The sequence below is a fragment of the Hypanus sabinus genome, chromosome 17 (assembly GCF_030144855.1).
Source record: "Hypanus sabinus isolate sHypSab1 chromosome 17, sHypSab1.hap1, whole genome shotgun sequence".
NCBI lineage: Eukaryota > Metazoa > Chordata > Chondrichthyes > Myliobatiformes > Dasyatidae > Hypanus > Hypanus sabinus.
In genome coordinates this window covers 25024451-25040213 of record NC_082722.1, presented here as the reverse complement: position 1 = coordinate 25040213, position 15763 = coordinate 25024451, and the positions used below count along the sequence as shown (strand labels likewise).

The window sequence follows — 15763 nt, the reverse complement described above, 5'->3', positions numbered from 1 at the left end:
AATGTGCATGTTTTATGATGCTAATGAGTGCAAACCTTGTGTTTATTATCTATGGTGACTTATGGATAAGATATTCTGCAGATTACTGTAGTTCAATAGAAACTTGGACTTTACTCTAAGTGAGGTAAAGAATTAAAAGTGATATAAAATATAAAATAGAACTTGTCAGGAAAAGAGCAGGAGTTATTAGTCTATAAAGGGGCATGCTTCTTTTTTTATTTGCAGTGTGCCTTTTGCCATGAATTTTGAATCCCAAATACATACTGAAATGAAGATTAGTAATTTAAAATATTAAATATAAGACTACCACTAACAATACAGAATTAAGAGAAACTATTTTTTACCCCAAAAAGAAATTAAAATCTGGAAACTATGGACTACAATGAATAGGTGAGGTGGAGAGCATGTTGTGTCCAAGAGGAAGTTAGATAAACTTATTAGGAAAAAAGGAATAGGAAGCTGTATTCAAAATGTTTGGTGAACTCATTGCAGTTAAGTAACAATAAAGTTCAAAGGTGAAATGAGTTCTCCTATCTGGCTCTTGATCAGCAAATAGATACACTGGATTCCGATTAACTGGGCCACTGATCAATCAGTGCAGCTGCTTATTTGGGACTACTCTTAAAGAACAAAAGCTAATTGATGGGATTTCCTTCATCTGTTTGGGACACTATGCCGCGTAATTGGGTCAGGAGACTGTTGCCGAACATTTTCTAATTAGCGTCAGCCACGTGAACTTGTGTTGCCATTAGATACTGAACCATAATTAGAATGACGAAGGATCTCGGCCCGAAATGTCGACAGCGCTTCTCCCTATAGATGCTGCCTAGCCTGCTGTGTTCTACCAGCATTTTGTGTGTGTTGTTTGAATTTCCAGCATCTGCAGATTTCCTTGTGCATACTTAGAGTGAACAGTTTTTAAATAGTATCATTTGCTTGTGTTTGTGTTCAACAAGCAGTGATTTTTCTCACTGACAGTTGGTGAGAAATAAGCAGTAAGGCAATTTAGTATTGTTTTGGTCACTGCGGTTTCAAGCATTCAGGCTTGGAGATGCCAGAAATGGCCGGGAGTGAAACTTAAGAAATTTCACTACTGCAAGTTAGGAATTATGAAGAATTTGAAAGTGTCGACAGTTGTTGCGAATGTTACAATGAAAATGAAGATTTGGAGGATGCAATCACCAAAAGCATTGTATGAAAGCAGTCTGAACGAGGTGTCTGCACTAATTTTGTTAATTTACAGTGAATCAAAAGAACACAACAGCGTGTTGGTTGTCTGTCATACCCAATACAACAGTGAAACCTATGCAGAAGAATTCTTACAGTGGAAAAGCCATTGCGGTGGGACAGTTCCACTTTCAACCTTGGAGGTCTGGGTCCAGTGGTCAACACAAAATAGAGTCTTCCTTGGTTGCAATGGATAACCATCACTGCTTGTGCCTCATCATGTCTTTCACCCTCACCAAGTGATACAGAACTGCCTTCTTGGCCGTTGGATCTCACTGTTGATCTCGTCCACTGACTTAACATGCTATGACAGGCATGTCCCTATTTGACTGGGGTATGAAACCTGCAGGCTACCCTCACCTGGGCTGACCTGCATGTGGAAGTGGTGTATCAGTGCGTGGCTGCTGTTGCATGCTGAGAACTCACAGGTGAGAACTGAGAGTCCAGCGAGAACCAAAGGTGAATGAGCTGTCCTGGAATGGACACAACAAGCCCCTTCACCAGAGGTGCTCCACGCCCTGGACACCCCATACACTGGATGAATTCCTCCATTGACAACTATTAGGAACTAATATACAGTTTTATAATGCTGTAGTAGCATTAGTAGTGTTGTAATTTGTTCTGTAAATCATTTAAACTCAGTTAAATGGTAGTTTGTCTTTTTGTACCTTTTTAACTATTTCCATGAAATAGGCTAATTAGGGCGGCTCTTAATCGGACCAAAATGTACTAGTCTCAATGTGTCCCAACTAACTGGAATCCACTATCCAGTATCTTATTAAGTTTCTCAAGCCTGCTCAGACATTCATTCAGAACATGGCTGATCTGACCGAAATGGAGTTGAGACCAAGATCTCTGTAATCCTTGGCTTCCCTAAAGTATAAAGATCTGCCCATTTTCCTCTCATATCCTTGATCCTACATCCACAGTCTTCTTGGACAGAATTCCCAAGATTCAAAGAAGAAATTCCCCTTCTCTTAAGTGATCCCTCAATCCTGGGAAAATACTCCAAGGAGTTCCTTGCCAGAGGGAAAATCCTCTCAGCATTTGTCCTCGCAAGTATCTTCAGTAAGGTCACCTCTCATTCCTTTAAACTCCAGAAAGCATAAGCCAAATATGCTCAGTCCTTCCAGGTTAGCCTCTACCAGTAAATTCTTCTAGTGAACCTTAACAGCACTGTGTTGAGGTAAGACAGGGTTGATCTCACCAAAGCCCTATGCAGCTGTAGCAGACTTTATTCCCTTTTGGAATGCATCCTTGTAATGAAAAACACCACTTACTTTGCCTTCATAATTACATTCTACTTATCAGAAAAATAGGAAAGATAGAAGCTTATTTTAGTTGGAGGGATTCACACATGGAAAATGTGTATGGATGAGGGAGGTCACCACACATTTTGGAGGTTGTAGAAGCAGGAGTTTATAAGTTCTGTAGGGTCAATGTTTTAATGAGAGGAGTGATGACAGAACACCTGAAGAGGTAGGACAATACTTGAAGGGAGATAGAATGTTTCCAAGTTGGGGGAAGGAAAGGAAGTTGGTTATTCAACAGTTGAAACAAGCTTGGGGGAGCAGGGCTGCGTTTCATGAGGAAAGAGGAGGGGCAAAAGGAACTGGAGGTTCATCAGATGCTCCCAACCTCACTTTCAATGAAATCTACGATCTCCTCATGCTGACTGTTGTTGGATCTGGAGATGAAATTGTCTAGAAGGCTCTTCAGAATAATCTCGTGGGTTCCGCTGGTTGGGGTCAACCATGGATGTTGTGTCCTAGCTGTTGAAGTTGATACACAGACCAGTACATGAACCAGGGCAGTACGATATGGAGAGCAAGCTCTGCTTCTCCATCAGCTGATGAATTCAAAGGAATGGCAAAGATCAATACAGTTCTGGACCAGTGGCATTGAGCTTAAATTAGGACTCCCTTAGGGACTCCAGCTCCGGATTTTTCCTCGGGATTTATTCCCAAAGCCTTCTCCATGAGTGGATATAGTCGCAAGGCAGCAGAGGTTTGAGATCGGAGCTTTTCTTCTCCCAATGAGCTGCCAACCACGGCTGACAAGCCACATCTGCCCAGGGTGACTGGGTTTAAGGAGGCAGTAGCCTGCTTTTGTCAGTTGACATGGTTCTGTTGGGCTTATTCATGCCATCATGTTGGAGGCTACAGATGGAATATAAGGTGATGCTCCTCTACCCTGAGTATAGCTTCATCCTGGGATACGAGGAGGCCATGGACCGACATGTCGGAACAGGAATTAAAATGTTTGGCCACCAGGAACTTCTGCATTAGACAGATGGAGCAGGTCCCCCAATCTATGACGGGACTCTCCAATGTAGAATGGGCCACTTCAGGAGCACCGGAATGCAAAGGATGACCAGCTGATTTGCTGGTGAAATGCTGCTTCACCTGGAAGGACTGTTTGGGGCCCTGAGTGAGGATGAGGGAGGAGGCGAATGGGCAGTTGTAGCACTTTGGCCGTTCGCAGGGATGTACGGAAGGGAGGTTAGTGGGTAGGGAAAATGGACAAGAAATCACTGAGGATGCACTCTCTGGAAAACAAAGAGAGGGAGAAGGTAAAGTTACGTTTAGTGGTAGGATCCTTTTGGAGATGGCAGAGATTGTGGAGATTGATGTGTTGGGTGCAGAGGCTCATGGGGTGGTTGGTAAGGACAAGAGGAACTCTATCACTGTTAAGGTGGCAGGAAGATGGGGTGAGAGTGGATGTTCGGGTAATGGAGGAGATGTGGGTGAAGGCTGCATCAAAAATGGAGGAAGGGAAGTTCCATTCTTTGATGGAAGCAGGCATCTCTGATGTCCTGGAGAGGAAAGCCACATCCTGGGAACAGATGTGGTGGAAGCAAAGGAATTGAGAAAAGGGATTAGCATTTTTAAGGGAGATAGGATGAAAAGAGGTATAGTCAAGATAACCGTGGGAATCGAGAGGTTTATGAAAGATGTCTGTAAACGGTTTGTTTCCAGAGACGGAGACAGAGAGATCAAAAAAGACGTGGGAGGAGTCGGAAATAGGCCGAATGAACTTAAGGGCAGGGAAGAAGTTGGAGGTGAAGGTGGAGAAAATTGATGATCTCATTGGTGCATGAATCAGCACCAGTGCAGTCGCCAATATAACGGAGGAAGATTTGGGGAGCATTACCAGAGAAGACATGGAACACGGACAGTTCTATGTAACCAACAAAGAGGCAGACATAGCTGGCGCCCAGGCAGGTACCCATTGCTACCTGCTGAGTCTGGAGAAAGTGGGAGAAACCGAAAGAAAAGTCATTGAGAATGAAGACCAGTTCTGCCAGATGAGGAGGGTGGTGGTGGAGGGGAACTGGTTGATTCTTTTATTGAGAACTTTGAGGTCTTCTTGATGGGGAATAGAAGTGCATAGGGAATATAGTGGATAAGTGCAGAAGATGAATACTGAGATTGTGTTCATGAGCTCATGGACCAGTCAGAAACCTAATGGCAGAGGGTAGGAAGCTGTTTCTAAAATGCTGACTTTGGCTCACGTACCGCCTCCCTGACGGTAGTAAGGAGGGAATGCCCTGGATAGTGAGGCTCTTGAATAGTAAATGCTGCCTTCTTGAGGCCTGACTTCAAAATAGTTGGAAATCTGTCTGAGATAAAATGTTTCCAGCTATGGGACGAAATAAAGAATCTTAAAACTGAAGTCTTAACTAGTCATGTGCAATCATTGTGTTGATCTTTGCCCCATTGCAAAGGAGGGTCCTGCATTAGAGAACCCATTGAAGAGGAACCTAAACTTAATTTTTTGCCTCTTCCTATCCTGTATCCAAATTAAGACAACAAATGTTACTAAAGCAGGAAGCAAACTGCTTCAGTATTCTTGATTTAACTGACTGGCCAATAAACCCATGACTGACTGGAAACCATGCTTCAAGGCAGCAGTGCAATTTATAACAGTTACCAAGCACAGTGTACTTCTTCCTCAATCCTGATTGCATTGGGGCTTAGCGTTACCAATCCAAAGGGAATTAATAACCAGCCATATCTTCTGAGACTGGAGTCGCAAGAGTCTAATTAAATGTGACCTGCCAGGTTCACAAAATACTGGACGATGTAGTCCTTAAGGATAAACTATTGTGTGTATTCATTTCAATTTTGCAGCATATTATGAAAAGGGGTTTAAGTGTATGACTCGTATAATACCTTGTCAAAGTATTCACCCCCCAACCCTTTGTTCACATGAATGAGTATTACAACCAGGGCTTTAGATCAATTTAACTGAGAATTTTATCTGTGAATCACATGCTCCTTTTTTTTTCACAGTAGAGCCCCCCAAAAGGGAAAATTATAAAGTACGGGAAACTAAAAACATCAAAACCTGAAATGTCAGCAGTTCAAGAGTATTCAACCCCTTTGCTCAGTACTTCGTTAAACGACCTCTTACGGCTATTACAGCCAGTAGTCTTTTTGCATAAGTCTCTGATAGCTTTGTACAACATGATGGAGCAAGAGTTTTCCATTCCTCCTTGTAAAATTGCTCAAGCTGTGCCCGATTAATTGGAGAGTGATGATGGGCAGCAATCTTGAGGTTGTGCCTGAAATGTTCGATCCGGTTAAGGTGATGACTGACTGGGTCACTCGAGGACATCGATTTTCTTCAACTGAGGTCACTCTGGCAGTGTGCTTTGGGTCGTTGTCCTGCTGAAAGACGAGCTTCCTTCCCAGTTTAAGCTTTCTGGCTGAGGCTAGCTGTTTTTTACCCACTATCTCTCTGTATTTAGTAGCATTCATCTTCCCATCAATCCTGACCAGATTTCCAGTCCCTGTTGCTGGAGCATCGCCACAGCATGATGCTACCTCCACCAGACTTTACAGTAGGGATGCTGCTTCCTGGTGGATGCGCAGTATTAGATTTACGCCACACCTACCACTTTAGTCTCATCTGACCACAAGACCTTCTTCCACATCTTTAAATTATCGTCTAAAGTGATGATTTGCAAAATCTTTATGGGCAAGGATATGGTTTTTTTTTAGCCAGGGCTTCTTCTTGCCCCTCTTCTGTAAATGCCCTTTTTGTGCAAGGCCTTAGAGATTGTGGAACGGTGAAATTCATCTCCAGTTGCAGCCACTGACTTCTGCAGCTCATTCAGAGTGACTGTTGGCATCACAGCAGCCTCTCTTACAAATGCCATTCTCCTCAGGAGACTAAGTTTAGAGGGGTGGCCTGACCAAGGCAGTGAGGATATGGTTTCATATTTTTTCCATTTTTTCACAATGGACTGCACTGAGCCTCCAAGGTGTGTCCAGTGTCTTTGCAATGGTCTTGTACCCTTCCCCAGATCATTCCCCTGACTTGCCTTAAATGCTCTTTTGTCTTCATTTTGGTTTGACCTGTTGAAAATCTACCATACTGCTGGACCTTACAGAGAGAGGGGGCATTTATTCAGATGATCCTCTCATTTTCTACATCAACAAATTGGGTGAATTGGTAAGGTAATATATGGTATTGCATCTGAGGGAAGTTAACATAGTAATTACAAAGGAGGCAAATACTTTTTCAGCCTTGCAATTTCATCCTTTTAAATTTTTAGTAAGTTGTTTGCAGGTTTAGGAAATTTTGATTTGGCACGAAGCACGATGTTTTGTAGATTCGCTCCAAAAGATCCTACTTCAATATATTTTAAATTTAGACAGTAAAATGTGAAAGTAGTTGTTGGGCTGGCTGTACATCTAGTGGCATTATATTTCACCCATTTAAAAACAAAACTTTGTAAGGAGGGTGTGGTGACATCATCACATCACTCATTTGCATATTCATTAATTCTGTGAAACACTTTGAAATGTTTCATTTGGATAGTTATTTGGTATTACCCAAACAGACAGGTAGCTGTGCCTTCTTCATTAATAACAAACAATGAAGGGCTTGATTTGCATCCATATAACATCTGTGATATGAAAAAAAATAATTTCTTCATTTAAGAAGAGTCAAGTGGAGAAACTGGCCAGAAAACTGAACACACACAAAATGCTGGCAGAACTCAGCAGGTCAGGCAGTATCTCTGGAAAGGAATAAAGAGTCCACATTTCAGGCCAAGGCCCTTCATCAGAACCAGATGATGCCTGTCCTGTTGAGTTCCTCTAGTATTTTGTCTGTGTTTCTTTGGATTTCCAGCACCTGCCGAACAACTTGTGTTTATCAGGGTTATTTTTGAATTTGTCAAATCTTAAATAAAGCAATTACGTTTAGTCTTGACCCAAACATTAATGTACCTGCACACCATTTACCTACTATCCTGACCCCCGTCTGAAGTTCTATCCGGCCCGCACCCACCATCCTGGATCAGGTGATCAAACAGCTGCGAGATGACTGATACCTTGTTCTGCAAGGAAAGGTAATGGAAACTCGAACTGGAAATCTGAGTGCTTCAAGAACTAGTAATAGAGGAATAAATAAAACACCATGATAAACAATAAGGAGGTGAGTGAAGGTGAAGTGAGTTCGAGGGATGAACTATGCAAGTAAGTTGCAGAATCGAAGCAGATGGACTGAGCCACTCAGAGAGGGAAGTTGAGGAAGAGGAATTCCGATGCCCAAACAACTGGCCCAGGTGTGAGGTTGGATCACTCTGGGTGCCGAGCCAATTTGTAGAAATCGAGTAGCGGCTTTGGGTTGGACGGCGTGTTCCGGGCCTGGAGCGAATCGCTAAGCGGCATATTCTGCGCCCGGAGCCTTTCCCTGCAGTAGTGCCCAGGTCCCTGTTCGAAGCACAATATGCTGTTCGGACAATTTAAATGGTATTGTACTGGACATCGAGATCAGAGGCGGGAGCTGATTTCACTCACTCTCCCCTGATGTTCACTCCTCTCTCCATGGTGCTGAGGCTATGAAGACTGCTCCAGCTGCTGTGCTCCTTGCTCACTAAAATGATGGACTGATAACAACACCTGGGTCTATTCTCGGCTGCTTCGGGGTTCGGATCATTTTGGTTTGGAATGTTATTGCATCTATTGTTTGCGTGATTTGCGATTTCTCCCCCTCCTTTTCTCTGCACGTCAGATATTGGTCTTTTTTTAAATTGGATTCTTTCAGGTTTTTTGCTTTGTGGCTGCCTGTAAGCAACAAAGCTCAAGTTTGTATAATTTATACATTCTTTGATGATAAATGTACTCTGGAGTCTTCGAAATTCAGTTTTGTGTGTGTCCAGCTGGTTTTGTATTTTGGTTCTGTTTCATTTACACAACTCCCGTTTTGCTGTGTTTGTGATGTGTCAGGCATCCTGATTTGGGTTCTGTTCTCCCACAGACTGTATAGGAATGACAGATAATCCAGTTTAAAACGTGAAACTGTGCTAAATTGGTGTGTTGTGGTTTTTTTGGGCTTGACTTTGGGGAAGTTCATTAGCTGGTTTCGGGCACTCAGCAAGTTACTGTACTTCATAATCTTAAGGACTGCAACACACTTCTGGGCCACTTACTCAAAGCTAAGTATTTGCTGCATAAGTTTACATACCATCTTAGTTGGCATACGAAACCCAGATGTCCCTCAATCAACTGTCCACTGTAGATGTGTGAACATGCATGAACACATGTTCATGCACACATGAACATGTGTGATGGCAAATGGCTTGGTGAAAAGGGGAACATCAGCTTTAAATAGTTTCAGATTCTCTCCATCACCCTACAACGCTAACCTGACGTCCATAAACTGGCTGCTGAAACCCAGAAGCAGAAGATTCTTAGAGAGGTACAGCAATGAATGAGAGGCCCTTCGGCCCATTAAGTCTGGGCCAACCATCAACCACTCATTTACACTTATACTACATTTTAATCCCGTTTTTAATCTCCCATTTCTTCAACAATTCTCCCCAGATTCTATGCACACAGAGGGGAATTTACCCACAAAGGTTTCCTGCCACATATGGGTCACACGGGTGTAATTGGAGGCACGGAAGGGCCTGGTACCATGCTGAGTCTCTAAGTAATAAAAAAAGTTGCATGTTTCTGGGGGAAACTGTAGCTGAATCAAACCCAAGCAATCACAAGCAGAGTTTGCAAACTCCACACAGATGGCTCCTGAGGTCAAGGTTGAACCTGGCTCTCTGGCACTGTGAGGTGGCGACTCTGCTGTGCCATCCTAAATTGCAGCTGTGGCCCATCTGGGAGCCTCCTACAAGAATCTGGCTCAGCTCCAGCCTTTATCAGCTGCACTCTGGGAAGAGGTCAATGACTCGGGATTATATTTCAAAGAGACTTTGTGGCAGGATTATCGATGCATGCTGTCACCATGACAAGAGGTTAGGTAGATAATAAACATTTCAATTCTGCCAGGGCTTGCAGTGGGAAGTTTGCCAATGAGAATGGAAGTGGTAGGATGGGAACAGAATGAGGTGAGGCTGGCGTATTTCCCTCCCATTTCGGAGTCTGAACAAGTCAACTGCTTTCAATGAGGCAAATTTTAAAACTTCCTTCGAAGGCAGTTCCTATGGGACTTCAGTCATGCCAACTTGGAAAGACATCCTGCCAGAATTCTACCAGCATGTCAATTTCATAACCAGAGGAGAGACTATTTTAGACCCGGTTTATACCAACACTCACGGAGTCTGAAAGGCCGTCTGCCGCCCTCTCCTTGTGTACGCAGACCACATAATCCCTGCACACTGACCAGTAGTTAAACGAGTCAAACCAGTTCACAGCGAGATCAGGGCCTGGCTAGAAGTGTCACCTCAACTGTTTCGAAAGCACGGACTGGAGCAGGCATGGGCAAACTACGGCCCGGGGGTTTGCCCACCCCTGGACTGGAGCATTCAGAGAAACAGCTACCTAGCATCACGTCAATATTGATGAGTATTTGGGATCAGTGAAAACAATGGCTCAGACGTCAAAGTGATTCAGAATCTTAATCAGTTGTAATATCACTGGCATATGTCATGAAATTTGTTGTTCTGTTGTGGCAGTACATTGCAATACATAGTAATAATAAAAAACTATGATTATATATATACGCAACCAGTTACATTGCTGTCCAAGGTACATCGGTAGAAATTTGTGAGAATCTTTGACATACTAAATCTCCTCAAACTACAAATAAAAATAGCCACTGCTTTGTCTTTTGTATAATTGCATCAGTATGTTGGGCCCAGGATAGATCCCCAGAGATGTTGACTCCCAGGAATTTGAAAATGCTCACACTTTCCACTGCCGATCCCTCGATTAGGACAGGTGTGTGTTCCCTCAACTCCCCCTTCATGAAATTCACAATCAATTGTTGGTCTTGTTGCAAAACTACTCACCCAGCTGATCTATCTCACTCCCGTATGCCTCCTCATCACTATCTGAAACTCTGTCAACAATAGTTGTGTGATCGGCAAATTTATAAACAGTGTTTGAAATGTGTTTAATCACACTGGCACTGTTTGTCGATGATGGCCTGTTAATGGTCAATTTCCCTCCTATTCCGTATGCTAGTTGATATTCCAATAATAGTCAGGTCTGGGTGAAGGTTGGGAATAAGAAATGGAGGGATTGAATGTCAGTGAACTCAGGTGCAGGACTCACAGAGACTTCAGCCAGCTGGGATCTGGAACTCTCCTCTGCCCACAAGGGTGGGTTGCTTATCGATCCAGTGCACATTGAATGTGTGGCTGTCACCTCGTATAATCCATAGGAGCGGATTTTTTGGGATATCCTGTGGAGAACACTTATGTGTTAACCCTTGCCTGGTATGTTGTGTGGTAATCACTTGAAGATGATATCCCTGTGACAGGTCACTTTCGGTGATAATTTATATGTGGATTTGGACAGAGGATCTTTGACAACTGATATTTAGTCTTTCCATCGTGGACCCTGTGGAATTCAATGTAATTGCCTTCTCTCTACACTTACCCTGGATCACAAATATCTCTCTCCCATCATTTTATTCCGTGGGTGAACTGAACGTTCCCGGCTTTACCATCTCAAGACTCTAAGCCTTATTCCCCCAAGCTCGATATAGTTTGGGAGTTATATTTATACACACATATACTCATAACACTGTTAACTTTTTTTTATCTTGGTTATTGAGTAGTGAGTAATAAAGATAGTGGTTTTAACCTCAAAACCAGACTCCACCTGTAGTCTATTGTTGCAGGTTCATTTCTAAAACATTACAGTTCGTAACAGATGAGACTGAGAAAATACAATCCACATGCTAACTGAAAAAAAAAATCTTTTTTCTCTTTAAAAATGACTCCTGGACATGACAAATGGAAATTCAGAAAATGAATCTTCAGTCATAGTTTTGTTTGCTTGAAGCATATCGTCAACCAGCTGCACATAGTTTAGTGATCTGTAGTTGCCAAGAAAATTTTCAACAACATCCTTGCATGCCTTCCATGTGATTTTCTCCAGTTCTTCTAGAAGTTCTTTGAATTGGCTGTCATTGATAACCTGTTTGATTTGTGGACCAACAAAAATGCCTTCCTTAACCTTGGCATCAGTTATCCTGACTTGAATTATGAACTGAAATAACAATTGTAGGCAATTTCAAAATATAGTGTGAGATAGGGAAATTTCATGGTGATTTTCATGATCAGTAGCCCAAAATCCATAAGATGCACCCAAAAGTATTCAGGAAGCAAAATCTTTGTTACCCATTGCAACCTGAGAGTCAGTGTGGCCAAGACCAAAGAGATGATTGTGGACTTCAGGAAGACGTCGGTCTGCACAGCAATGGCTCATAAAGAGTCGGGAAGACACAGCAGTGTCTATACTTCTGAGGAGATTGAGGTGTGCAAGTCTCCCCGTTCCCATTCTAATCACTTTTGACGGTGGCTCCATTGACAGTGTCTTGCCTGGCTGCATCACTGTGTGGTATGGAAGCTGTAAGGCACCTCAGTGCAAGACCCCACAGAGGACAGTAAAAACTGAGAGGATCACTGTGGTCTTCCTCCCCACACCCCAACCCCCACTTGAGGCATTTACCAGCGATTTGAAGACCAAGGGCCTGAGGCATTGTTGAGGATCCCTACTGCCCATCCCACAATCTTTTTGACCCACAACCATCAGGAAGGTGGTTCAGGAGCATCAGGACTAGGACTGCCAGACGGGGTAACAGCTTCTTCCCTCAGGCTGTGTGACTAAGGAATACCCTGTCACCCCCAAGGTCTGGTCACTAGGACAGTGAACTATTTACTGTTTGCTGTGCACATTTTTGTAATATTTTAGTGTGTGTGCTGTGTGTGATGTATGTTTCGTGGGTGCACCGTGGTCCAGCTGAATGTTGCTTCATTTAGTTGTATATATGTACAGTCAGATGGCAATAAAATCAAAATTGAACTTGAATAAGTGCTTGTCTGTTTAACACTGAGCAGAGAAGAAATTCTTCATACAAAATGTGAACCTTTGCAGTTGTCTACCTTGACATGTGATGGAGTTTAGTTATTGATTTAATTCGAAATGGAGATCAATAGCTATCTGGATATTAAGGTGATTGGAGAACAAAGAGATGTTGTGGAAAAATGGCTCTTCGGTAGAAGATTAGCCATGGTGTTAGGGAGGCAATTCAAGGTCCCAGATGCCCTACACCAGGTATTATTTCTGTGTTCTTGCTCATTGTTCTTTCTCTCTGAACAATAACTGCATCTAGGCAGTGATTTATGGTAGCAAACCGGACAATACTGACCATAATAAACCTCAGCTGCTAATTGTTTTAGTCTGGGCTTTGAAAGTATGTATGATTGAAAGATCTGCCTTTGTGCCAGTTAGTAAAATATTGCCAAAAATATCAATCGGCAGGGCCCAGGTTTAATTCTTGGTTTGTATCAATGCCCTGGGTTTGGGGAGGGAGCTGGAAGTCAGATTTTTTATTTGCACTGTTATTCCAAGTGAAGGTCCCTAACTTTGTCTTTGCTACAAGACCAGGGTTGGCTCTGGTGTCTGTCAGCAGCCTGGCGATGAGTGTGACTGAAATACGGGTTCTGAATGTCTTCTCCCAGGATTAGGAGAACTAACCCCAAGTCTGTACTTCAAGCTCAGCAATTCCAGGAGAGCAGGAAAGTGCTATGGGATGAGGTGGGAACTTGCATAGTCTCTGGGAAAGTATGGAAACTTCGGACACAGCACCCAGATTCAGGATTCAGGATTGGACCATTCACGACTATGCCACCCTTGTCACAGAGTTAGCTGCCTTTGGTTCTGTTAACCCTTGATGCACTGGAACTCCATTCGGAAACAGACCTTGTCAGTATGTGTGTCACTACGAAATCAGCCAGTTGCTTGAAGTCTTTGCTATCAGGACTATTGTCTTACTCTGCATTCAAGTAAATGTATATGTTTATAGCAACCGTGTGTAGAAGTGATTAAGGAAGCTGTGTTTATGATATGAAGAACCAAACATTGAAAGATAGGAGATGGAAGAAGCAATAAACTATTGAGACATGCAAACTGGGCTGGTTAAAGTTACCCAAGGTATCATACCATTGAATCAGAGAAGTATGCGGGGTTAGAATCCAATATATAATGTGCAGTACTGAAGGTGGCTGCATTTCATTACCACGAAGCCCCCTTTCATTCCTCAAGTAAGAGCTCCCATTGCATGGTTTTAAGAACGTTGGGCATTTTCCTTGTTGTTCAGGATGACATTCCAGCCTGAGCTAATATCACTCATTATCTCTTCTCCCCGCTTGCACGGGGCAGGAAATACAAAAGTCTGAAAGCACATGCTACCAGGATCAAAGGATGGCTTCTACCCTACAGACACATTGAACGGTTCCATAGTATGATAAGACGGGCTCTTGATCTCACAATCTACCCCCTTATGGTCTTGCACATTATTGTCTACCTGAACTGCATTTTCTCTGTAGCTGTTACACTTGATTCTGTTGTTGTTCTACCACAATGGCAGAATGTAATGACCTGACCCGTATGAACATTATGCTTTTCACTGTGACAATTGTTTAATAACAAGGCCCTTCGTTGGTCGGGGTCAGCCACGGATGTTGCATCCCGGTTATGTACATGATATGCAATAGTATAATAATATGTGACAACACTAAACAAGTTCTAATTCAGATTCCACTTGAAAATAGATGCATCTAATACTGTTTGTGGGAACTTGGTGCCAGCCTCATCGCAACTTTAATTACATTTCAAAACCAACATGGTGGAAAGCTTAGTTCTCTCCTGTGATAGTGAAAGGCATTAAATTAATTCAAGTTGCCTCTAACCTTTTTATACCCCATGCAGATATTTGGCTTGTTGGTGTGGGCGCTGATTGCTAGTTCAAGAATCCTGAAGGGCGACGAAGCATTCGGATGGGTGATATTTGTAGCCGTCTTCCTGTGGATTCTCACCTTAATTTTCTTCCTTTTCTACCTGCTGAAGCTGCCTTCAAAACTCCCAGCGATGCCATGGCAACATGTGGTAGGTCCCGCTGGAGGTATTGTGTACCATTCTGGTTCTGCAAGTCTCCCAGGGTCACATTGCAATCACCCAGCCGTTTGTACAAGCTGTTTTGATAATCACTTCTCTTTATTCCAAATTCTTGCCTCATTTTCTGGGTTATGCAGGCCAATGGGGCAAAATTAAAGATGATGGGACTCTATTCATTGCAGTTTAGAAGAATAACATGCAATCTTATTGAAAAAGATGAAGATTGTTAGGGATGGTAATGGCCATTGTGTGCTCTTCATGCCGGATGTCGGAGCCCTGGGAGACCCAGAGTCTTCCAGGGAATTACATCTGCGTGAAGTGCATCCGGCTGCAGCTCCTTGAAGATTGCCTGAGGGATCTGGAGCAGCAGCTGGATGACCTTCGGCTTATAGGGAGAGTGAGGAGTTACAGGGAAGTTGCCTCCCTGAAGTTGCAGGAGGTTATAGCTGGGTGACTGTCAGGAGAAACAGAGCAGTTAGCACAGAACTCCCCTGTGGCCATTCTCCTCAATAAGCAAACCGCTTTGGATACTTTTGTTGGCGGGGGGTGACCTCCCAGGGAATGCCCCAGACACCAGGTTACTGGCACAAAGCATAGGTCTGTGGTGCAGGAGGGAAAGGGGGAGAAGAGGGGAGTGGTAGTGATAGGGACTCAATAGTGAGGGGAACAGACAGGAGATTCTGTAGACGTTAACAGGACATCCAGATGGTATTTTGCCTCCCAGGTGCCAGGGTCAGGGACATCCTGGATTGTGTCCACAACATTTTGGAGAGGTGGGTAGAGCAGCCAATGTCTTGGTACATATTGACATAAGAAGGAAAAGCGAAGAGCTCCTGAAAGGAGAATTTAAAGAGCTGGGTAGAAAGCTGAGATGCAGGAACCTCTAGGTAGTAATTTCTGGATTGCTACCTGTGCCACATGCCAATGAGGGTAGAAACAGGATGATCTGGCAGATAAATGCATGGCTGAGAAGCTGGTGCAAGGGTCAGGGCTTCAGGTTCTTGGATCATTGGGATCTCTTCTGGGGGAGGTATGACCTGTGCAAAAGTGATGGGTTGCACCTGGACCAAGGGGGACCAATATTCCTGCGAGCAGGTTTGCTAGAGTTGTTAGGAGGGTTTAAACTAATTTGGCAAGGAGATGGGAACTGGAGTGAA

The 15763-nt window shown here is 43.3% G+C and overlaps 1 protein-coding gene across 1 annotated transcript in view; it reads left to right on the top strand.

Moving 5' to 3' along the window:
* Positions 1-15763, top strand: part of LOC132406752 (plasmolipin-like) — a 46669-nt gene that overhangs the window by 10873 nt on the left and 20033 nt on the right. Inside the window, exon 2 of the mRNA XM_059992690.1 lies at positions 14421-14597. Coding sequence (XP_059848673.1) covers positions 14421-14597 — 177 coding nt within the window. The remainder of the gene's footprint in view (positions 1-14420; positions 14598-15763) is intronic.